Genomic DNA, 25186 nt, shown 5'->3' with positions numbered 1-25186 from the left:
GTCTGGAAAAAAGAAGACTGAGGGGGGATCTTATTAACGCTTATAAATACTTAAAGGGTGGGTGTCAGGAGGATGGGGCCAGGCTCTTTTCAGTGGTGCCCAGTGACAGGACAAGAGGTAACAAGCACGAACTTGAGCATAGGAAGTTCCACCTAAACATGAGGAGGAACTTCTTTACCCTGAGGGTGGCAGAGCACTGGAACAGGCTGCCCAGAGAGGTGGCGGAGTCTCCATCTCTGGAGACATTCAAAACCCACCTGGACGCGTTCCTGTGCAACCTGCTGTAGGTGACCCTGCTCTGGCAGGGGGGTCGGACTAGATGATCTCCAGAGGTCCCTTCCAACCCCTGCCATTCTGTAATTCTGTGATTCTGTAAATCACCCATTCTAGGACCCCAGCTTTTACCTTCAGAACAACATTGTCAAAATAGGAAGAGTCAGAATGGCCTTCCACTTGATTTCTTTGCCAACGTGTACACATACAAGGCGAGGCATAAAGCAGGCATGAGTGAGAACGGGAGAGCTAGACCCTGAAAAATTTGTTTGCTTTTTGTTCCTCTTGGAATAGAAGGGCACAGTAATCACTGGAAGGAAACAATTGAATGTCAACAAAAGGTACTTTGTTATTTCTAGGAATTTAAGAGGATTTTCTTTTGTTTCAGAATGGGATTTCAATTTAAAACCTTCGAAGTGTGTAAAAGATATTGAAGTCACTCCAAAGACGCTGTTTCTAAATTAATAATCACCAAGGGCTGTCATGTAAATCAGTTAAAATATTTTCACTGATCTTAAAATGACATGTTTGAGAACTGTGGTGCAAAACTATTATATTTCCATACCTTTAACAGGAAAAATGGTCACTGAATTTCTTCTCCCTGTTCTTTTAATAAACAGCATAAATACTATTTTCCTCGGTCAATTCTAATTATATGATGCCTTTCTTGGCTAATGAAAAAGCCCTTCAGAATGCTTAAAAACTCCGATGAAGGTGAGAGACCAGAAATGGAAAATGTATCATCGAAGTTTCAGATTTATTTAAGAACTTATATATAACTTCCTAACTAACTCAAACGTTACCTCTGCTGGAACTAGAAGGTGACTTACATAAGCAATTATCACACAGCCCTCTAGGATACAAAACTGAAGACTTTCTAACTTCCATTTTTAGCAGTTCTATCTGAGTGTTGGAGCTGTAACCAATGTACCTTTAAATACGAACAGAGGTAAAGCTCAAAGGCATTCATAAACTCGTTATGAAATACGACAAATTAATAATATCACTGTGAAAGAAAATTCATTTGATCTAAGCATGAACTCTAAACCTCTTCCTCCAAACCCATTTAAATAAAACAGTTTGCCACTTCTCATGAGGAGGATGAGAATCTAGTGTTTGAGGACTAAAATTGAAAATCTTTATAGGGTGCAGCCCTTGAAAAACCTTCAACAGCAATCAGATTATGGGGCTAACTTGTAACTTGCATTACACCCTCTTCCCAGCAAGCTTTAAGCCTCCTCATCGCAGGCTTTTCTGAGGGTCTGTGGCAAGACTCGTGGCACTCTCAGTCTGCCGTCTCTGAAGAAGTAGCATCACCCCACCTCACAGTTCTCCTGTGTGAAGAAACACGCTTGGCCCTGTGTTCAGAAAAGCACAGTGCCACTACCAGTTTTCGTCTGTGCCAATGGGTTAGTAGAGGGTTTTTTCCCTCTTTCCTCCCCTCCTCTGTGTATTTCCTGAATCCCCAAATAGCAGGCCTGGCCAGGCCTGGATAAAAACACAGTACAGGGGTAGTGAAGCACCTCTACTTCCTGAGAGCCCTCATTCTGCCCTCAGAGGAATGGAAAGTGGATTTCTGCCTATAGCTGGAGTCACAGAGAGAGATGGCTGACTACATATTATGCCTTCTTTAATTAACATACTTTTAATATCCTGTTTAAACATGAATTACTTATTTAGCACTTACACTGAAGACATGACTGAGAAGTACCTTTTGAATAGAATACTAGCAGTCATACATTATTTTATGTTATGAAATCATTAAAAATGAAAGGAAATGGAAAGGAACTCTTTTTCCTCAGACAAATGATAGATAGTGCATGATAACAAGTGCAACACAGGAAACTTACCTGCACAAATAAAGCAATAATAGCTATGCCGTGCTTCTTCCCTACTGCCTCATCAATGCTGCTGTACAGTGTGGAGTTCCAGTGCATTAGATGAAGCTAAAACAAAGCAGTGCAAACAGACCAGTAGAGAAATAAGTTTTGTAATAAAAAAAACACCAGCAGTTAATGTCAATTAACAAAGCTTCAGCATGTGTGTGTGCATGCATGAATATACATATGTGCGTGCCTATGGCTGTGCATGTATATATAACTGGATTCCTATTATAAACATCAGGAATGCAGAGAAAGTGATGTATAGCCAGTTACCAAAGATCTACAACAAAGGTGTGAATAACTATGCTAATGATGCTAAAGATGATTTACCAACTCCCTCACTTCAAATACTGAAATAACGTCAGCTAATGAAACCAACCAGTGTTGCCTCTCAGCCACCTACTTCTCTTCCAAGGCAGAAGTATGATTATGGACGCAGGCTGTACAAACACACGTTTGAGTGGCTGACTGTACTGTCTTAATGTCACTTGTCTCGCACCTCCTAAGCTGAGTCACTCAAATGTCAGGAGTAATAGTAATAGTAGCAAAAGTGATTTCAGGAAAGGTTAAACATAAAGAAAGTTAAGTGGAGAAAAATGGCTGGAGGACCACCTTAGGGACAGCAGTGAAAGGGATGCTAAAACATAAAATATGAGCCTTCAACTGCCTTCTTCCACAAGGTAGCAGGGCCTGTAGGAGTTAATGCATGAATACAGGTCAGGCAGCAGACACTGGATGGTAAGCACTAAGTCTGTTCTGGTGAGTTGTCACAGCGTGATTTGGGAAGCGCTGTTTGAGAAAAGTGCTGGAAGACAGACTAGCAGGCGGCTGGAAAGGGAAAAGGAAGGGAGAGGAGGGAGGGGAAGGAGGAGAGGGGAAGAGGGGAAAAAGAAAAGTGCTGGAAAACAGACTGACAGTTGGAAAGAGAGAAAGAGAGAGGGGGAGAGAAAGAGGAGGGAGGGAGGGAAGGAGGAAGGAAGGAAGGAAGGAAGGAAGGAAGGAAGGAAGGGAGGGAGGGAGGGAGGGAGGAAGGAAGGAAGGGAGGAAGGAAGGGAGGAAGGGAGGAAGGGAGGAAGGGAGGAAGGGAGGAAGGGAGGAAGGGAGGAAGGAAGGAAGGAAGGAAGGAAGGAAGGAAGGAAGGAAGGAAGGAAGGAGAGAGGGAGGGAGGGAAGGAGGGAGGGAAGGAAGGAAGGAGGGAAGGAAGGGAGGAAGGGAGGAAGGAAGGAAGGGAGGAAGGGAGGAAGGAAGGAAGGAAGGAAGGAAGGAAGGAAGGAAGGAAGGAAGGGAGGGAGGGAGGGAGGGAGGGAGGGAGGGACAGCACTATCTACTGAGAAGTAATATGCATTTCAAACACGAGTTTTTCTAGCACTAATGCTAAAAGGTAATCGCAGTGGCTAGGTCTGATGATAACATTGCAGAGCTTCAACATCCTAAGCACAGCTGCTTTGAAGTTTATCTGTCAACAACTTTTGCATGTTCCACATAGATAAAACAGCTAAAAAAATACAAACTCTCAGATTTAATTCCCATTGTAAAATCATGATCAATGTTTTGCTCAGTCATGTGTCTAAGAAGTTAAAATGTCACCCTGTTATCTAACATCATTACCACCTCCAGCAAAATTAGTTTTGAAAACAGATAGTGTGTCTTCCTATTTTGTGTTTTATTTCTGCACAGGAGCAGCCTCCGTGAAATGCTTATTGCCCCTTAGACAACAGGAGTTCACTCGGGCATCTCAGCATTTCAGAAGACCAGTTCCTCAAGGAATCACTTTCCCCTTATTTAATCTCTGATGACAATTTAAGCACGTCTCTTAATGATTGTCATTTCAAAAGTCAATACAAAATTTTAAATGAACATTTTGTAAATTTAATTAAATTCCAAATTATCATACAAATAATTCTATTAATGCTGATCAAAGGCATCTTCTGTGCTAAAACCATGAAACATTTTTCTTAAAAAATATAGTAATTAATTTGCACATGAGAACACTAACACAAATGTACTTGCCCATGGCTACAAAACTTTTAGACATACAAATACTCCCTGTCAGAACTAAGCGATCATCTCACTGTCACCGATGGATGCCATGTATTTTATCATCTATAAACAGCTTCGTTACACATTTGATTTTCCTTTGGCTTTTAAAGTAACAAAACCAGAGGATCAAATAATGGGGTTTCAGTCTCCAAGACCCACTTTAACAGACACGGAGCTACCACCACCTAAGAAGATAAAGCCTTTCATTTTCCCAGAGACGAGCCTGGCGTTTACATCAGCTATCCACCAGAGGGGGCTCAGGGAGTCCCACGAGCTTCACCAAAATCCTGACTTTCAACTGGAAAGGCGAAAGAATGAGGTTGGGGTGACTGCAGTCGGGATGGCAATGTCCTTGGTGGGGCGAGAGCAGCGGCACATGGCACCGCGACTCAGTTGGTTGGAAATGTCACAGCAAGCTTGTCTTTTGGTGGCTGGAACAATAGCGCTGAGGGCAATCACCAAATGTAAAGAGACCATGACTTCGACTGTGTCAACAAGTTGGTCTTGGCTAAAGCTGCCATGGCATTCAGCAGCGTGTTATGCTCCTTTGGAGGTGAAGTCTGTAATCTGACATTTGTCTGCATTCTGACAATACTGTGGGTTTTTTTCTGAAGATTTGAAAGGAAAATGCTGAGCTTCAGCAAGAGGAAAATGAGCAAGTGCTTCAGACTGTACCAGCAACAACCCCAGTTTAACCAGAAACAGGTTGTTGTCCTGTCTTAAGCAGCAGGCTCATTTTGGAACAAGAATCATCATTTTCTACTGGGTTTCTAAAGCCCAAGGTAGAACAGACTTCTGATCAGTGTTTAAGATGCTCCTGTGCTACTTCCTTAGAGGTGGCGACAATTACAGTACATTTCAGACTTTCAGATGATAAGACTGTGTATCAGCTAGAAAAAATTACACCAAAACCTCTGTGTAATACTATAAAATGTAATTATAAAACTATAAAATGACTAGAATTAGTCTGTGCAGCAGCATAAGCAGCCTGACAGGAAGACATGCTGCAAAACCCTTAGCTGCTGCATGGAAGGTGGACCACCATGAAAAATGCCCTGCAGCTGGAACTGTTTTCCAAGGAACATACCTACTGGCCAGCACCTCTTCCCTCATCTCTCATGGACATGGGGAGAGTAAGTTAAGTATTAGCTACCCATTTTAAGAGTATCTCTAGGTCTCTGCATCTCCTTCAGGCCTCCTTCCTTTCCACTAGCTCAACAGAGGTCAAGGTGGCCTACTAAAAAAAAAACATAACACAAAGAGAAAAAAGGGATGTACTTCAGGCTAATGTAGACACCCCTTGACTAGGCTCAGGTTCAGGAATCAACATTACTAAAGGTACTGAAATGGGCACTCAGCACTTTATGGTCCAAAGGTTTCTGCAACTTTAAGGTTCTGCTCAAGGATGCTTTAAATACACAGTAGGCTCCTTGGAACAAGAATCATCATTTTCTACTGGGTTTCTAAAGCCCAAGGTAGAACAGATTTCTGATCAGTGTTTAAAATGCTCCTGTGTTACTTCCTTAGAGGTGGCGACAATTACAGCACATTAGTAATCTAATTTTTGCACAGCAGGTTGTAAACTTGCTGTCATAAGCACTGTGGTGATAAAATTTTATCAGCAGGTTCATTAATGGATTAGACAAATTATGGACAAGAAGTCCAAAAACGGACACTAAAGAGAGCCGGCAGAGATGTAGCTTCGAGCACGCCTAGTCCTACGACTGTATATGACTGGGGAGTACAAGAAAAAGTGGTCAGGCTCGTGTGCTCTCCCTGTGCAGCATCCCTTAATGACATTGCTATAGACAGAGTACTGGGTGGACCACTGGCCATATTCATTATCTTCCCATGTTCTGAATCAAGGTGATATTCGGAATAGCTATTCACAGAAAAGGTTCTGTCATTAGGGATTTACAAACTGAAATTAGACAAGCAACCTAAGGGAAAATAATAATTAATACCATAATATTTTCTAACAACAGGCCCGATGTCTTTTGCTCTAACTCTGATAAGCCCATGCATGCACATTTAAATAAATAAATGGATGTCAACACGCACTTAAATAAATGGAAGTCAAATCAAATGAATTCTTCTACAGAGCAGGAAAAATGTAGCTCAGATGGGAGCTGGGTAAATAAATGAAATAGGGATTCAGAAATGGAAATATTCGTAAGGAAGTAATAAGGCCTGAGCATTTGTAGCAAAGTGTTGCTTTCAAATCATGGTTTATCCTGTGTGTTCGTGTGGTTCTCTGGAGCCGTTCTGCCTTTTGTTTGCTCTTTTTTCATTTGTAATACAACATCAGATGAAAACATCAGATAACAGTTTAAAAAAAAAAGGATGGCAAAAAGTCTACAAACATTACAAAATTTGAACTCTAGAGAGTACAGTCCACAAACAACATGGCCTGTAACTCCTGTTAATATTTACGGGAATCAGATGTGCACAGAGGAAAGATCCCAGTGCTTTTACAAATCTTGAAGCTGTCAATATAATATAATGCCCGTCTACATTGACAACTTCATATCCATGCATCTCCGCGTTACAAGTAGCAATAGCCAGAGAGGCCTATTAGATTAACACTCTGTATTTCAGTAACCTTCAGCTTTGCGTTGATTTGAGACAGCTATATAAAAAGTGCATACTCACAAGGGGTGCCAGCCTCCAATATGAGGACAACCATGTGGGTTTTTGTAAATAATCAGCTGCAGTGTATTGGCAGTTTACCACTGTGTGGTTTTCATTCAGAGTACAAACAAGCTGCACATGTCAGTATGGCAGGAGAGACTCTGCTCAATTTGTTAGCTAATGTTTTGATACTCGTTAGTTATGATGGTTGTATACAACCAAAATGAGCCAGCTATGCTGTTACCGATTATCGGTGGCTGGCTCAGCATGCCAGACAGCGTATTTTTAAAAAATAATCAGAAAGCTGTGAGAAACTCCTTAGCACTCAAAAAACACATTTTTCTCTCAGATAAAAAAAAAATCATTTGGAGCCTTTTAACATTCCAGCTGTAAATTAAAGAATTGTAGCAGTGACTACTTTAAAATCAGATAAACTGAAAACTCATGAAGGCAAATGATATTAAAGTGCTGATAAAGTTGATTTGTTCTGTGAACAGCTGGAAAAACTCTCCTTCATGGGAAAGATTAAGAAAGTATTCCAGGAAGCACAGCAAACCCCGCAGAAAGATTATTATCTGTGGAACAAATTCTGAGAATCTTCTCAATTTTCATCCAGTCTCCACTCAACCAAAAGACTACTGATCCTAGTCCTAATGTCCTTGTTTAGGACACTGATATTAACAAGGGACCTGTCTCAAATCAAGACTTTCTCAAAACTGAGTAAGGACCTAAGATTCTGCAGCACTGGCTGCTCCATGGAAATCTGCAGGATCCTAAGTTCACTGAGAACAAAAGTGATCTTTTAAACTCTGTCGCTGACCTTACTTTATTCCCAGCTCACGCATAAAAACATGTAACGACAGGATAATTTATGCTGGAAGTGGCCTCTGAAGTTCAACCACCTTCCTCCCCCATTCACAGCAGCACCAACTTCAAAGTCAGCTACTAATTCAAAGTCAGATCAGGTTGCTCAGGGCCTTGCCCAACTAAGTTTTGCATATCCCCAGTGATGGAGATCCCACAACCTCTCTGGGTAACCTGTTCTGTGTCTGACCTCCCTCATAGTGAAGAATTTTTTCTCCTTGTACCTAATCAGAGTCTCTCTTGTAACCTGTGTCCCTGTCCCTTGCCCTTTCATAGTCCCCAGGAGTCTCTGTTCAGGAGCCCTGGCATGAATTGCCCGTGACCACCAGGAGTGACGCTTCTTGATTGATGCCTGAATGACGTCTCTTTCTCAGACCATCTCAGTCATCCACCTATGTGAATGACCATGTTTCATCTAAGCTTACTTTCACCTAAACTTATCTGATAGGCTTTTGCAATGTCAGGGAAGTTGCTGCTAGTTCCATCCCTTACTGTGACATGCCGCTGTGCCTCTGTCACCCAAGTGCCAGACCAAACAGGAGACAGGCTCATTCCTTATAGGAAAATACACTCTGAAATAAATCACAGCTCGTCTTTTGTTATGACATATCTCATTGATGGTAAGGGGAGAAGGAGGACTCTGCTCCAACATTTCTGCACTTTTATATGATCTTAATATTACAAATTTGCTATAAACCTGCACAATCTGGAATGACTTGCTACCATAAAAAGGAGTCCATGTACTATAACTGCTTTCTTTATGAATACTTATTGCTAAACTACTGAAACCCTAATTTGTTATTGGGATCCCTAATAAAACACTGTTCAATGTGCAGTGTTTCCACTGGCTGAGCCAGGCCGTTTGGAAAAAAGCACCAAGCTCCGTTGGAGTCAAGGGGAAAGGTGTCAACAGCAAAACTCCTCCTGACCTCCCTAGCACCAGAACCAGGCCCTACAGGGGACTTATGCCTGATAAAACCACCAGCACCTGAGGCAGCAGGGGGCAACATGAAAAATCTGCCCAGCTTGGGTGTAGGTCCTGCCTCAAGCTAATTGGCAACGATAGCCCAGATTGCAAGAGGTTGTGACATGGGGGAACTTTCTGTTCAACAGACTCCTGTTTGTGCCCTACACGCAGTAGAAGACCATCATTTTTAAATAATTCCTCTTCAGATCTGCACATTAAACTATTAGAACATCAGATTTTGACATTATCGTCACTAGGCTTGCTTGAATCTATGCCGCTGTTGCAGTCACCCATTGTACTTTTTCCACTTTCTACACTCTTACTCTTTACTAAGGAGCTAATTATTACAAAAGCTTCTTTCTTTAGTCCAAGCTGCATCATGTGTAAATTAATCTTCTGGAAAGCTTTGTTCCTTGGTCAGAACTAGGTTATACATCTGTTTCTTGTTATCTGTGCAACTAGCAATTACAAGCTCCAGAAAAGTCTGCTTAGTCTGGTAATATTACAGGACAAGAAGGCATCTAAGGATGAGAGATATGTTATTGCTCTTGTATCTTCCCAGCTTCTATTTCAATTCATATAGGCTGTACCTCAAAAGATTAATAGTTAGGTGAATATTGCATCACCACATCTTAACCAGAGCTGCACCTAAAACATGTTAGCCTGGAAATTTTGAGCATATTGCTTTTTGTCATATTTCTGTCAGTGCTGAGAAAAAGAGTGGAGCTGAATCTCTGTTTTGATTCCACATACATGCCATCTCAGCAATGAATCTATATCCTTAAGGGAAATTAAAGCAGCTTTAGAGCTGCTCTGCTAAAGACTGTAGAGCTAAGAACTTTTCTCCTGGACTCGCCCAAGATTGTTAGAGATCAGTATATTCCTGTTTCATTCACAATATGCCATAAAAGCTCATGAGGGAAAAATACTAATGGGAAACTCTGGCAAACTAACTAGGGCCAGCATAAAGTCTTTGTCCTGGTTTGAGAGGGATGAAATGAAGTTGAGGATTTCAGCTAGTAGTGATGGAAGGCAACACAGCCTAGTTGTACAATAACAATGTGTAATTTCACGAACACAAATACGGCGTAAACAACATCACAGGAGGACAAAATGTGGAAAAATTGTGTCTTGCCATTATACATGTGCACAAGAATTTATGAGTTGATACTTGACTTGGCACTGAATTGTTTCAGGAAGCAATTGACTAAGTTGCTGGCAGTGACCATAACATACAGTAATTAAGTTCCAAATCCTCGCAAGGGGACCAAACCAAGGATATGACGTGGGCACACAGCTTCAAGAAAAGTGATTAAAAAAATAGCAAGTTAGTTATTAACAGCCTGAAGGAGAGGTTTAGGAAATTAAAGTTAATGGAATTGATACAGAGGCTGTTTGAAAATATCTTAGGAGAAGCAGGAGTATGTGTACATACTCCATGCCACGAAAAAAGAAACAAAACCCCATAAAGTAACAAAGCCTGCACTGTTAAACATTACAGTGAAGTCAAAGTAAGTATGCTTCCTTTGAAAATGCAAATGCAAACAAAAGAAAATTAGTAGATCATGAACTCTGGGCAAAATCGAGAAGCGGACAATGAAGTAGCTAAGGGAGTTGGGTTATTAATCAGTGTACTTGATTTATACTTATAGATTTGAATTTTTCAATGCTTCTATTGTGGATAGGTGCCAAAATGCCCCTGAATTTCAGTAGAAATTAAATCTTCTTTAAAATTTCATACATAGATCATGGTCATAAAAAATTACATAACGGGAACTGTGTGCCTATCTTTGAAAGCAATGCTAATTTCAGCGCCAAGAGGGACAAGCTGAAAGCAGCGCCAAGAAACATAGATGACAACACTGTTCGCATTAAAACCCTCCTGATTAATATAAGCTGGAGATGGGAAAGCACAGCTTCTGCTGAACTTCTGCTTGTTAGAATTTATTGAAAGTGTTAAAGATCTAGCAGGTCGAGTCTGTGGGTTAGCCGTCAGGCTCCAAGTAAGTACAGAACAAGATGACATGCCCTGAACAAAGAAGCCTGTAATCTAAAATCAGAGAAATTAGGTGCAAACAAATCAAATTGGGGCAGAGTACAAGGTATCTTGGAGATATTGTTTAAACAAGTTGGCAGTCACAGCGTGAGATACTATATGTCTCAGGTCAAAAGCTACATTCACAGCTAAAACATGCAGAACAAATGCTCGACTGGGGCATCAGGGTAGTCCAGAACCCTTGCTGAGAGGCGCTCTCCTCTCTGTGAACATCTTTGAAAGAGAGCTGAACTGTAACGTGGCTGTAAATAAAATTATTTTAGTTCAAGCATGAAAAGAAGGGCTGCAAAGACACCTTCCAAAATCTATTCTCTTTCCAAAAAGCCAGCCAAGTGACAGCAAAAGTAGCCTAGGCAATTGTGTGGCATATGAGAAGTTAAGAAATAGTGGGACTACTGAATTATTTGCAGCATCTCAGGAAACACTCTCACAGTTGCTGTGGCAAATCACTTGTGCCAAAAAAGTATCAACATTGGTAAGCCATACTGAAAAAGAATAATAAAAACATTGCAGCATCTAGTATTAACCAGGGACCCGTGTTCCCTTTGAACAAAAAACTGTTGGTCCATTGAAGAAATTAAATTAAGAGCAGGAAGTACATATATATATGGAGAGATTCCAAAGACTACAGCTACGAACAGTAAGCTACAAAGAAAAGTAAATGGGAACTGTAAAAAATCCAATTGAATGTTCTTTCTTTTCTGGCAAAAGAAGTTAAAAGGATAAAAAAAGAAAATGAACTTAAACTTAAGAAAAAAAGGGAAAAATGGGTCTTGTGTCCCTCCTCCAGCCAGAGATGGACTAACTCTTCAGAGAGGGGCTTCCTTTCCACTGTATACGAGGTTAGGAAACAGGAAGGGGTCACAAGGGGGCTGACACAAAGCCAAACAGCACGACAGTTCTCTCAGCACTCACTGGGAAGCAAGACATGGGCATAAACTATCATACGGTTAATGCAACCACAACGCCTATGTCTGTACTCATCTTAGAATCATAGAATCATAGAAGCTTCATGGTTGGAAAGGACCTTTCAGATCATCGAGTCCAACCAGACACACACACACACAAAAAAAAAAAAAAAAACCACAAACCACCACAAAAAAACAACCTACAATCTCTGCCACTAGTGCATGCCCTGAAGTGCCACATCTAGACGTTTCTTAAATATCTCTAGGGATGGTGACTCAACCACCTCCCTGGGCAGGCTGTTCCAGTGCCTGAGCACTCTTTCAGTAAAGTAATTCTTCCTAATATCTAATCCAAACCTCCCCTGCTGCAACTTCAGACCATTTCCTCTGGTCCTGTCATTATTCACCTGGGAGAAGAGGCCAACCCCCACCTCTCTCCAACCTCCTTTCAGGTAGTTGTAGAGGGCAATGAGGTCTCCCCTCAGCCTCCTCTTCTCCAAGCTAAACATGCCCAGCTCCCTCAGCCTCTCCTTATATGACCTGGTCTCCAGACCCCTCACCAGGCTGGTAGCTCTCCTCTGGACACGCTCCAGCACTTCAACGTCCCTCTTGTACAGAGGGGCCCAGAACTGAACACAGCACTCGAGGTGAGGCCTCACCAGTGCCGAGTACAGAGGCACGATCGCTTCCCTGCTCCTGCTGGCCACGCTATTCCTCATATAAGCCAGAATGCTGTTGGCCTTCTTGGCCACCTGGGCACAGTGATGGCTCATGTTAAGCTGGCCGTTTACCAGCACCCCCAGGTCCTTTTCTGCTGGGCAGCTTTCCAGCCACTCTGTCCCAAGCCTGTAGCACTGCTTGGGGTTGTTGTGACTGAAATGCAGGACCTGGCACTTGGCCTCATTAGACCTCATACAATTGGCCTTGTCCCATCGATCCAGCCTGTCCAGGTCCCTCTGTAGAGCCTTCCTACCCTCAAGCAGATCAACACTCCCACCTGGTTTGGTGTCATCTGCAAACTTACTGAGGGTGCACTCAGTCCCCTCATCCAGATCATTGATAAAGATATTAAACAAAACCAGCCCCAAAACTGAGCCCTGAGGGACACCACTGGTGACCAGCCGCCAAGAGGAGTTCACCCCATTAATCACAACTCTGTGGGCACGGCCATCCAGCCAGTTTTTAACCCAGCGAAGAGTACACTTGTCTATGCCATGATTTGCCAGCTTCTCCAGGAGAACGCTGTGGGGGACGGTGTCAAAGGCCAGATAGACAACGTCCACAGCCTTCCCCGCATCCAGAAGGCGGGTCACATGGTCATAGAAAGAGATCAGGTTGGTTAAGCAGGATCTCCCTTTCCTAAACCCATGCTGGCTGGCCCTGATCCCTTGGCTGCCCTGCACTTGCCGTGAGAGCTCACTCAGGATGATCCTCTCCATGATCTTTCGTGGTACCGAGGTCAGGCTGACAGGCCTGTAGTTCCCCGGATCCTCCTTCCGACCCTTCTTGTAGATGCGTTTCACATTAGCCACCCTCCAGTCATCTGGCACCTGCACTGTTGAACCAGGATTGTTGATAAATGATGGAGAGAGGCTTGGTGAGCTCTCCCGCCAGCTCCCCAAGTCCTCTTGGGTGAATCCCATCCGGCCCCATAGACTTATGTGCGTCTAGGTGCAGAAGCAGATCATTGACTACTTCCTCCTAGATTATGGGTGGGCTGTTCTGCTCTCCACCCTTATCTTCCAGCTCAGGTGGCTGAGCACCCTGGGGATAGCTGGTCTGACTATTGAAGACTGAAGCAAAGTAGGCATTAAGTATCTCAGCCTTCTTCTCATCCTTGGTTGCAACTTTTCCTCCCCGCATCCAGTAAGGGATGAAGATTCTCCCTGGCTCTCTTTTTGTTGATGTATTTATAAAAACTTTTTTTGTTGTCCTTAATGTTAGTGGCCAAGTTGAGCTCCAGCTGGGCTTTTGCTTTCCTAATTTTCTCTCTGTATAACCTAACGAGATCTCTGTACTCCTCCTGAGTTGCCTGTCCCTTCTTCCAAAGGTGGTAAACCCTCCTTTTATTCCTAAGTCCCATCAGAAGTTCCTTATTCATCCAGACTGGCCATTTTCCCCGCCCTTTAGACTTGCGACACTTGGGGACAGCCTGCTCTTGGGCCTTTAAGATTTCCTTCTTGAAGAGCGTCCAGCCTTCCTGGACCCCTTTGCCCTTCAGGACTATCTCCCAAGGGACTCTCTCAACAAGTGTCCTGAACAAGCCAAAGTCCGCCCTCTGGAAATCCAAGGTGGAGGTTTTGCTACCCCCCCTCCTTACATCGCTACGAATTGAAAACTTGACCATTTCATGATCACTAAACCCAAGACAACCTCTGACCAGCACATCTCCCACTACTCCTCCTCTGTTTGTGAACAGTAGGTCTAGCAAGGCACTTCCCCTGGTAGGCTCCTCTACCAGTTGTGTCAGGAAGTTATCTTCCATGCACTCGAGGAACCTCCTAGCCTGCCTGCTCTCTGCTGTGTTATATTTCCAGCAGATACCCAGCAGGTTGACGTCCCCAACCAGAACAAGGGCTGGTGATTGCGAGACTTCAGCCAGCCGCTTACAGAATACTTCATCTGTCTCCTCATCCTCGTTGGGTGGTCTATAGCATACTCCCAGCACATCATCTCCCTTATATTCCTTCCCCTTCAACCTTACTCATAAACACTTGACTTTATCATCACTGGAATCTAGCTCTATACAATCAAAACATTCCCTAATGTACAGAGCCACATCCCCGCCTCTCCTTCCTTGCCTATCCCTTCTGAAGAGCTTACAGCCATTCATCGCAGCATTCCAGTCATGACAGTCATCCCACCACATTTCCGTGATGGCATCTTAGTTTTTGTGAAGGACACCAATCTGCAGAAAGCTTTGCAAACCCCACGTAGACCTCTCTTGTCCAGGCCTTGAACAGAAAAATCAAAATTTCTCCCCACTTGCTCACAGAGGTGGCTGACATGTGACAGTAGCCTGTCTGCTTCTTAGGAAAACCATTGGCAAAACATCAAAGGGTAAAGGGGAAACTGAGAATGTTGTAATTTGTAATTTGTGTGTATTTATTTTTTCTTCCCATTTGAAAGCACAAGCACTGCTTCTTTCTACTGGCACACACAGAAGATAAAAGAAAACGGGAATTAATCAAAAATGAACATTTTTCCAACTGTAATAAAATTATACAGTTAGAAAGAGCAAAGCCTGGAAAAAGGACTGGCTCTTGATGAATAGTTGATGATATTACAGGCTAGCAATGCCATCAAGAAGACAGAAAACACAAAGTGCTATGTGTTAAGTATTTAATCCTGGAAGTGTTATTTATATGACTAAGCATTTAATATAAGCATGTCCAATTTCGCAAAGTGTTGGCTGCAATCTGTTGTCCTGGATTTAAAACCAGACTGTTCATATGTAGAAGGATTTAAATCACTGATTTAATTTTCAACAATAGATTCTTTAATGAAGGCAGAATAAAAAACACTCCTTCCCTGCTCATTTACTAAGTTTTATTAATAACTGATTTGAATCCCACAGTTCTGTGTTTCAAAGCTAAGGGTCTCTCTCTAAAGACATGAGAATTTGCAGCTGCATATTATCTTCTTAAGTCATAATCTTGACTGTTCTCCAGTAAGCAGTTGCTCTTCCATACTACACTCCTCTAGGAAATTCAGTCAGTTTTTTTTTCCTGTAATGTTGGCTAAGCGTCCATTGAAATAATAAACTTCATTATGCATCTACAACAGTCTTCTCTTGAATTGCAAGTTTGCAGATTGCCTAATTGTATTACACTTTTCTCCCCTCCCATAGTTCCATAAACTCTCCAAATTTTCTTAAACTTCAACTGTTCCCCAGTCCGGTTCACTACGTGGCTTAATGCTGGTACAGCAAGAAGGCAGGAATAACCAGTAAGACTATCTCATCGGCAACTGTGTGATCTATGGACTAGGGCATCAGATAGCCCTGTGGCCCAATTGCTGAACTGGGATTTACAACCTAAGTTAGGTATGTCAGTACTCCACTGTCTGAAAGTATTACTAGAATTCAAGCATCTAGGAATCATGAGTCAGTTCTTTGTCAGTTCTCAAAAAGGCATCAGGTGTGACCATGGCCAAACAATTTAATCCCTTTGAACTTGTTTTCTGCCAGTTCATTGGCAATAGCAGAACTTGTCTCCCTGACACTGATGTCTTAAGGATTACATTATTTGTGCTTGTGAAGCACTCAGAAGCAACAGCAAATACTTGTGGAAGCCTTCAAAGGTTTTCAGCTCTTAGATGATCTATAAATTTTATCCTTTACCTCTTGAAAGCCATGTGTGCACCATTAGTACAAATAATGCAGAATTTTGGGGTTAGCATCAGAAAACTATTATCTCCCTCTTAAAGTATTCACTCATGCACTGGGGCCAACCTAGGAACTGGTCCTGACACAAGCATGCAGCGTGGAAGGAAATAAGGAATCTCCTTTCCCAGCTTCTTCCACAAGTGACAGAAAAACAGTTAGGCCTAGTGGTTAGGGCAAAGTGCCAAGGCAAACCAAACAGGAAAACCAAGGCACCAGGAAACTGAGGCAAGATGCGAGCAGAGTGCCAGCAACGACCATGGCAGAAATTAGAAAATGATGTACAACTGAAGCAAATCACATCAAGGACACCCAGCAAAGAAAAATGGCAAGGAAGAGACTTGAGCAGCCATCTTGTTGTGGTCAAACTTGGGCTAAAATCCTCTTCAGACATCCCATCTTCTAAGTGACTACATAAGCTCTTCTCTCACAGCAGAATGAAAACATCAGTAGCCACCTTGATAGAGCTGGGAATGGGGTTTGCAATAAGGGATGTCATGATATCAGCCTCAACATTCATGAGTACAAAGACTGCCACCAAGGCAATTAAGTGAGAAAGTAGAGTAAGGAGAAAGCAAAGCCATATTTCTGCTCAAGGAGCGGAAAAGATTCACGTCTTTTTAGAAAGTATCAGAGGTTATATTGTTTCCACTGTAGACAGGGTGAAAGAGCTAAGAGCTATTTTGTTCAAGGTTACTTACTCTGCGAGGACGCAGAGACACCTGTTAGTACAGGCTGCGACTGAACGTTGCATTTTACCCCAGCATGGCTGCAAGAAAATTTGGCGCAAAATGTCTATTGCAGGCGAAGCGCAAAGACTGTCCTCAACTTCTGGTAGAACTAAACCAATAAGCTGAGGTAAGATGGAATGGGGAGCCCTAGGAGGGCTTCCTTCTTGAATCACTCCTCATTTTCTTCTCATTTTCTTCACCCGACTTCTCTCCCCCCGGCGACATTTCTCCTTAGATGAGTTTTTCCTATTCTGCTCAGTCATTTGTAGTTTGGACCATTTATTTCTTAAAATACTCCATCGTGGTAGAAGTTACAAATCACAGGCTATTGCAGCTGGCACCTCAAAAGAGTTTTAGGTGCATATGAGCCACGACACTTCTCTACATATGACTGGCTGTAAATAGGGGAACTCTTAAAAGAGAGACAAAAGGATAAAGAAGCTTCAGTATAGACTTTTAATGCCACTATTCCTTGACCTGCTGTCTGGCAGCTTGTACGTCTTCCACAATCCAATAAATAAATTGCAGATTTTGCACAGAAGGAAAATCACATTTGCTACCTCTGTAGACGTGCACAGTTCTTCCACAGAGCTTAACTGAGCATTTCTCAGGCACTAGCCAAGCTAAAATTATGTTTGTGCTAGCACATCAGCCCATTTTTGCACCTGTTTTTTTCATGAATCCACAATACAAAGCACATAGATGTATTTCCTGAAAAATTCAAGCTATATGTGACTGAGAAAAACAAGGGCCAACCCAAGCTCATATTGACAAATTACCTAGAAACAAAGTACTTCAGAGACTGCATGCACCTGTTTAGGTCAAATTAACCTTCACCCACAATAAAAATATAATCCTGAATGAGCTTAGCAACTAACAATCTCAAGAGCCATAAGCTGCTCATGTGTGCTTTTACAACGATGGTAATTTTATTTTTATCTTGTTGTTGGTTTTCTATTTCACAGTATACTGTGAGGGGACGGAGAACTCCCAGCTTTGTACCACTACCAAAAAAACCAAACAGAAGTCACATCACTTAGGGACCGCTGAGTGTACGGTATGTAGAAAAATGGAGAAAAATACTTAAACACCTGCACATATGGGGCTAGGATCCCACATAATACAATTCAACGACTGCCCTAAAATTGGTGCTAGGACCATTTTTGCCCATGGAGTGCTGTGAAAAGCTAAGTATTATTGTTATGTTCTTAAATGTCATTTACATAATGTGTAAAAGATTCTGTTTCTGTATAAATCAGTGCAGATTTGGAAAACAAAACTGAAAACATCTGCTTAGACATTGGCCTCATTTTCCTCTGTTTTTCCACATTTCTGTCCTCAAAAATTAGATAATGTCCAATGGGCATATCTACTTTAAACTATTATTAATTTGTTATTCATAACTTGTCAAGGATAGAGCTATTACATGAATGTCATCATTTTCTTCTAAGATGCACTGTTTTAACCACAGCTCACAGTATTCATCTGCAATGAATTTAGAAAACCAGCCAAGCCTTTGAGTAACAAGTTAATTGTCCACCAGAAAACTTGGACAATTTCTGAGCAGAGTTCCAGACCTCAGCATGAAGCTAAGTAAACCCTTCTGGAATCTGTTCTTTCTGCCTCCTGTTAAATTCATGACTGCCTAAGCAAAATATTCTTCATTCATAGCTTGTGTGCTGCCAAAGCAAGCAGAATGAATTATATTTTTTTCACAAGCAGGTAATCAATGCAATCAATCAGCTAAGGCAACAGGATTTACTCCTTGATTTAAAACCTTTTCTTTTAGGGCTTATGACTGGGATCACAGTCCCATTAAAGCTACTGGCAAAAATCCACAGATATCAGAACTGGGTTTACATATTAGAAACTACTGTCATTATGGATTAAATCCATATCTACCCAGTCCCACTGCAGTTTGTAAGTCTCTGCATAAAGAGGAAGAGACATGCTTGCATGCACACTATCTCCCAGGCCTTCTATTATAATTACAAATATTCTGTTTTATTTTTTTAACCCAAATAATTTGCTAACAAGCTAATAAGAAACTGATTAAAACAGAGAGCAAGATTAAATAATGTTCACAAAGAATATTAAAAGTTGGCAAAGAATAAATTTCTGTGTTGAAAGCATGACATCTCCTCTCAAGAAATGCCAGGAAGGTGATGCACAGTGTGCAGGTATCTGATTTCAGAGCCAGGCACAGGGAAATCCCCACACCAAAGACTGTAAAGTGTTTGGGAGATACAGCCTAACCTGAAGCCCTAAAGCTGTAACTCTGTTTGATGATCCTTAGGCAGGCATCATTTCACGTGAACAATGGAAAACTTAATGGTTTAAATCAGATGGTTTGTAGGAATGTTTTTTGCATTATATTTAACTTCATTGCAGCAGGTATTTCAGTAACTCTGAAAGAGTCTACAGAATGAATTAGTCTGTTCTTCATTACACAACAGAAAGGAATATCTTTTTTCCTGTAGAGAATTGACTCTGGTCCTTCAGACAACTGGATTTTTTTCTATTCTACTCAAAAACTGTAGGACAGACAATTTTTAATCTTTGTGCACATCTTGGAAACTTTTTTAAAATGATTTTCTGACAATCCCCTTCTACTGAGAGCTTTCACATGGTTCACAGCTAATATAATCCTACATTTTAAAGAGGATGGATTACAGAGAATTATCCTCCTGGTCATATTACAAGTGGTGAAAGGAACCTTTTTATTTTCTCAGATCATTTTATTTCAGAACAGCGGCCTGGAAACAACTGTTCCCTTATGGTCAGACTGTGCCTTTGGTCACACCACCACTTGAGTAAGTAAGAGGTACCTTTAAGGCATAATGTTCCCTGTTTCCCTTCACTTCAGAAGCAGTGAAAACATTTTATTATTTTTTTTCCATAAAACAGCATTGATGGCATCATATGGTTCACTTTCTTCTGCTGTCTTTCCTGTCTTTTTTGACTGTAAGCTGATTTGGCCTGGCACTATATGTGCTTATACAGCAATTGGGTACAATGGGTCTCCATTTTTAGCTGCCCCTATTTTAACTTTGCTAACAACAAAAATAAATAGCAGTAATTTGCTGTTCCTGTCCCCTTCTCTCTCCGTTATGCATCAAAGGTAAGGGAGAGAGTCAGAGTTTCATTAGATCTTCATTTGTTCTTCTTCCTTCTCCAATTCATACTTCTGGCATAAAGGAAAGGAATACAGATGTCAAATAGCTCCTCTCTTTCTTACACCTAAATCAGGTTCAGGTAACTCACATGTGGGTATAAGTGTGGATTTTACTGCTCTCTGCAAATGCGTACTGTAAAGCACAATCTAAGCTTTGGCACCTTGTTCCATTTGCTGGCAAGAAACAGACTCTCAATGTTAAGACTATTACTAAATATTTCACACAAGCAGTGGCCAAAGTAACTTTGGCCAAAAGGCAAAGTAACACTGTTTATGTGCAGTAAAAGTACTTGGTGAGAAAGATTTCTGGAGAAGGTTGCATAAAAGCTTCCTTCCAGTTTCTGGCCAAAAGGGAAGAACTGCCCTCATGCTCTTGTTTTCATGGAACAGAGAGAGGAGTATTGTACTGATACGTATAGGCCTCTGCTTTTCCTTTGTTTAAAAAGACGAGTTACGGTTTACGTTTGACAACTATTTGTTGTTTTGTCCTGCTTTCCTGAGTGATTGCAAACACAGATGTTTCAGTGAAAAGTATAACACTGGTGTATTCCTGTCAACATTCTGGTTTCTTCAGTCAAGGAAGGTGGAAAACATATCTTTGATGAACTTCATATAATAATAAAAAGAACAATGAACTCAGCCTCCAAGCCACATGAACATCGTTTTTCGACAGTGTGAATTATTTCAAGAAGCTGTTCCAGAGGTTACATAAGCTTAGCAGTCTAGCCTATTTCACCATGAACCTATATATCCTAACCATGCGCAAAGGTCCCAGCTGTCTAGTAAGAAATAATAGATTTTTGACCTAAGAGACACAGGATATTACCCAGCTAATACAGGATATTGCCTAATTTCTATAAAAGCAGTTATGGTATCAAAGGCGAAGAGACTAAGGAACTAACTGAAGAGTGCTCTCCCAAACTTTGAAAAATAACACTCTTTTTTAAAGTCATACTTCACAAAGATCATTACACTGATAATCTGAAGCTGTTCCACAACCATTTGGTCCAATGTAATAAAATGAAGCCTTACAGTCTTTAGTCCTAAAAAAACAGACTGCTGCTCCAGTCAATAAATTGTCTTAGATATTCATCTCAGATAGATCTCTTCAAACTCAAAGTTCATTTCTGTAGAACTGCTCACGTTTTATAATAGTGTAATATAATCTGAGTCTAGTTTGTTGTGTTGTTAATGTACCCATTTAAACCAAGCACTTATGTTTTCATACTACTGCTTATCCCCTTGACTTGTCTTCCTCCCACAAAGATAGGATAATTTAAAATCCTTACCATTTGCTTTGTAAATCATTTCTAGTTTATTCAGAAAATGTCCTACTAGATTTGCTCACTGGAAGAAGATACAAACTTAGGCACTTGGTGCGCAACCTACTTCTAGGCATGCATTTGTGCCTGCTTATTTTACATTTAGTACAGGACAAAAGCATAAACTACACCTTTCCGCTTGTATATAGCTGAAATAGACACCCACCACTGTTTGTGTTCAGTAACTAACAAACCCAGTGAAAATCAACCCCAATATGCATTCAGAATTATGGTGATTTCCAACGACTGTATAAACCGATGCTAATGTTAAAAGTTAAGAAAATAAGATTTCCTGGTCCCCTCATCAAAATCATTGTTCTCCACAAAAAAAAAAAAAAAAAGGTGGGGCAATCCCTGGGATGGAAACTGAAACTCTTTCATTCCGGAGTCTCAGGTGTACTACTTCATAAACATATTTAGTGGTCACAAGCACCTGTTTTATTATTGCTCGAATATAATCTTTGATTTGGACAGTCTGAGATGGATTTAATATAGCAGCTCTTTGTGCACATAGCAGAAGGAAATGCAGCTCATCTGTTGAACAAATTGCTCTGCTTTCTTGCAACATGGGGCAGAAGATGATGAACTGGCTCAACCAATACACCTGTGTGCAACTGACTTGGAGCTATGCTGTCATTTTCTGCCAGAAGAACTAATCTGCATAAGAATCCATTTGCAAAATTAAACATTCACGCTGCATTTAAAGTGTTATTATAAGTATTTTTTTTCTGCTACAGAATTTTTGCATTAGTAGTTATTCCTTGGGAGATCAGAGTCTAGCTGAAAGCTGCGTAGATGCAAGAGACAGGATAACACCGGCTTGCTCACCTACAGGTGATGTTCTTCAACTGCGCCACAATTCTGTTTGTGCAGCTGCCGTGCTGCTTTTAAAGTATGTGAAAAAAAGTACTTTTAAAGTAAAGAAAGTACCTGAACAATGCTAAGAATTAGACTGGCGGTGTAAGTTCTTAGTTCTGCAGTAGGTACTCTAATACTTATTATATCCTTTTCTGTAAAGCGGTTCTGTTCCAGTAGTCTGGCACTCATGAATATAATGCTACAATAAAAAAAATTTCCTAGCAATGAACAACACAGAGAAAAAAGAAGCAGAGTTTCAGGCTTGTGAGGGATTATGTTAGATAAATAAGGCAAAAATAGCTCAAAGAACTCTGAAAAAATATTGAGTTTCTTTAAAACCAATAGTGCACAACAAACGAAATAAAAGACGCAAAGCTGAAGACACCAAACATCAGGGCTGGCATCTGTTAAAACTAGTCTAAGGGATACTCCAAGCCACTCCTTGACAAGTGTAAGCAACGGGACAGTGGGGAGTGAACTAATACGATGAACGGCTGCTGTAGGGCAGGAGAAATAGACCCCAGCATTTTGGGTTGCCTAGGAGCCCCGACTTGACACCCCAGGAACAGCTGCATTTTTTCAGACTGCATTATCGCTTTGTGTTTCAAAATTTTGTAATTCATTGAGATATTACAGAACATACACAAGAATATCACATAATCTTCAGTTTTCAGGTATATAAAGCTATTTCACGAACACACTGCTCTACTCTTACTCCAAATTTACCTAAGGTGTTATTATTCACCATGGAAGTATTTCCAGTGGCTAGTTCTCCCCATCTATAGCTATTAGTCAAGGTGACATAGGAAGTGTTGAAACGGCAGATCTTGTTAGAACACTAATATTATTAAGACAGAAGTTAATAATTCTGCAAGCTAACTTTATGACCAATTAATCACAGAATGTGATGAGTGCTGGAGGCATTCTGTTCCAGATGCATATCCTAATTTACCTGCACTAAAGCACACCTCAGTAAGACAGCTTTGTGGCTGAAATATAAAGCAATAAAATGCTGAGCTAAAAGAAAATCTCTTTTGAACTACCAGGAATTCAGGCTATGAAATAAAGTCTTTTGCATTTAGCGAGTGTTATGCAACGCAGTGTCACTCTTACCTCCATGGGAAAGGCCTTAAAATTAACTGTGTGTTCAGAACCACGCTGATTTTCTCTCCCCCAGTGAAATCGAACGTCGTGTAGTTCAAACTCGTGTCCTCGAGGTAATGGCCCCCCTATTAACACTGGGAAAGAAAACAAATGGTAAGGAACTTGGCTTTCGAAGCAGACAAGCCACTGAATATAATCTCCAAATACAATGGGGAGATTGTTGCAAGCTTCTTTATTATCAGTGGTACTAGAGAGGAGAAGAGTAAAGTTGACAGACTTGACATCTTTACTTTTGAAGTGTCGTGCGGGTACAGAAGGCGAATTCAGGCAGTTAGGAACAACAGTGAAATTGCTGTTGAGCTGCACCCTTTGTTTTAGGAGGCAGAACAGCTGGTCATAACACAAAATAAAAACATTGTACCTTTCTTTACCAGCCCCAAGAGTTCATATGTTTATTGCTCTTATCAAGACAGTAGCAGTGTGCTTTAAACAGATGGCGGGGGCGGGGGGGGGCTGAATTGAACCGGTAACTACCTCCAGCTTGCCCAAATGCTTACTCTCCATCAGCTATATTTGCTATGAGTCACAGAAACTGATAGAAAACTTTTGATTGCCAATATTTTGCTGGGTAAAGGTGTTCAGCCATATACCACCTGCCAGGCTTCCGAGATACAGAATGTCTCCATATCCAAATATAATCAAAACCTACACAGAGGAGAAACAACACACCTCATTTACTTAAAAACAGTTTCTAGGCAGCCATGGCTTTTTTTTACTTCAGTTTTTTAAACACCCAGCATTTCTTAAAAGCATCTATCCACAATTGCAACACAGACACACAAAAAATATTATATTATATTATATTATATTATATTATATTATATTATATTATATTTATTATATTACATCTCGAAACTTTTGCATTGACAGAGACTTCCACCATAAATAGTAAATGCAAGCAACTGTACCTTGTGAGGCTCAATCTATTGTGTAAATAATCAATGGAAACATTTTGCTCAGGTATTCATGAATCTGCTTCAGATCAAGTATTACTCCACAAGCTGTAGGTAACTTCCCATTGAAATCATTGAATGTTGGCTTCTAGGCAGGGCTGGATTTTACTTAAGGGCTTTCACAGTCTTCCCCAGAATCCATTAAATTCTAGCTTACATTTCATAGACTTTGAATGAATCTTTTACAGTCTCTGATAATTGATAAGGATTATTTAATTGCATAACCTCCAGCTTTAGAGAATTAAAGTCCCATAATATAAAGTTATTTTGACACACAAACTAAATGGCCTTAGCTTGGAGCACAAGACATAGTGTAAAACTAAAACGTAATTTAGCAATTGAATCATATTGCAACTGTATAAACACAAAAATAAAAGTATAGAACTATAAAAAAAACTGAAAGAAAACTGATCAGTCACGTTTTTTTGAAGAAAAAAGTAAAATATTCTGATTAACCCTCCTTTAATAATTCTTCATAACTAATCTAAGAGCAATTAGGGTTTCTAAAATGAAATGTCCTAAATGTAGTTACAGATTCAGATTTGCTTCTTAAACCTGCTTTATCTATATTCTATCTATACCTATATCCTAATGGGAAAATCTATAAATCTAGTGAATATTTGGGGAAACAACCAATTAAAGTATTTAGGGAAATCTGGACAAATATAAATCACAGAATCACAGAATCACAGAATGGTTTGGGTTGGAAGGGACCTTAAAGACCATCTAGTTCTGACCCCCCTGCCATGGGCAGGGATGTCTATCACTAGACCAGGCTGCTCAAAGCCCCATCCAGCCTGGCCTTGAACACTTCCAGGGATGGGGCATCCACAGCTTCCCTGGGCAACCTGTTCCAGTGCCTCACCACCCTCACAGTAAAGAATTTTTAAATTAAAGAAACATGATACTTAATTAGTGCTATTTCTTAGGAAAATGGTGCATTTTCTCTGTTTTACAATATTGCTCCTACAGAAAGC

The 25186-nt window shown here is 40.9% G+C and overlaps 1 protein-coding gene across 2 annotated transcripts in view; it reads right to left on the bottom strand.

The window, feature by feature from the left end:
- The window catches only part of CA8 (carbonic anhydrase 8), an 86011-nt gene that overhangs the window by 57506 nt on the left and 3319 nt on the right, over positions 1-25186 (bottom strand). For both annotated transcript variants that reach the window (XM_054191758.1, XM_054191757.1), the window contains exons 3-4: positions 23206-23330; positions 2124-2219 (exon numbers count right to left, since the gene is read on the bottom strand). In XM_054191758.1, the coding sequence (XP_054047733.1) occupies positions 2124-2219; positions 23206-23330 (221 nt within the window). The remainder of the gene's footprint in view (positions 1-2123; positions 2220-23205; positions 23331-25186) is intronic.

The sequence above is a fragment of the Rissa tridactyla genome, chromosome 2 (genome assembly GCF_028500815.1).
Source record: "Rissa tridactyla isolate bRisTri1 chromosome 2, bRisTri1.patW.cur.20221130, whole genome shotgun sequence".
Taxonomy (NCBI): domain Eukaryota; kingdom Metazoa; phylum Chordata; class Aves; order Charadriiformes; family Laridae; genus Rissa; species Rissa tridactyla.
This window is presented reverse-complemented; position numbering and strand designations above follow the sequence as displayed.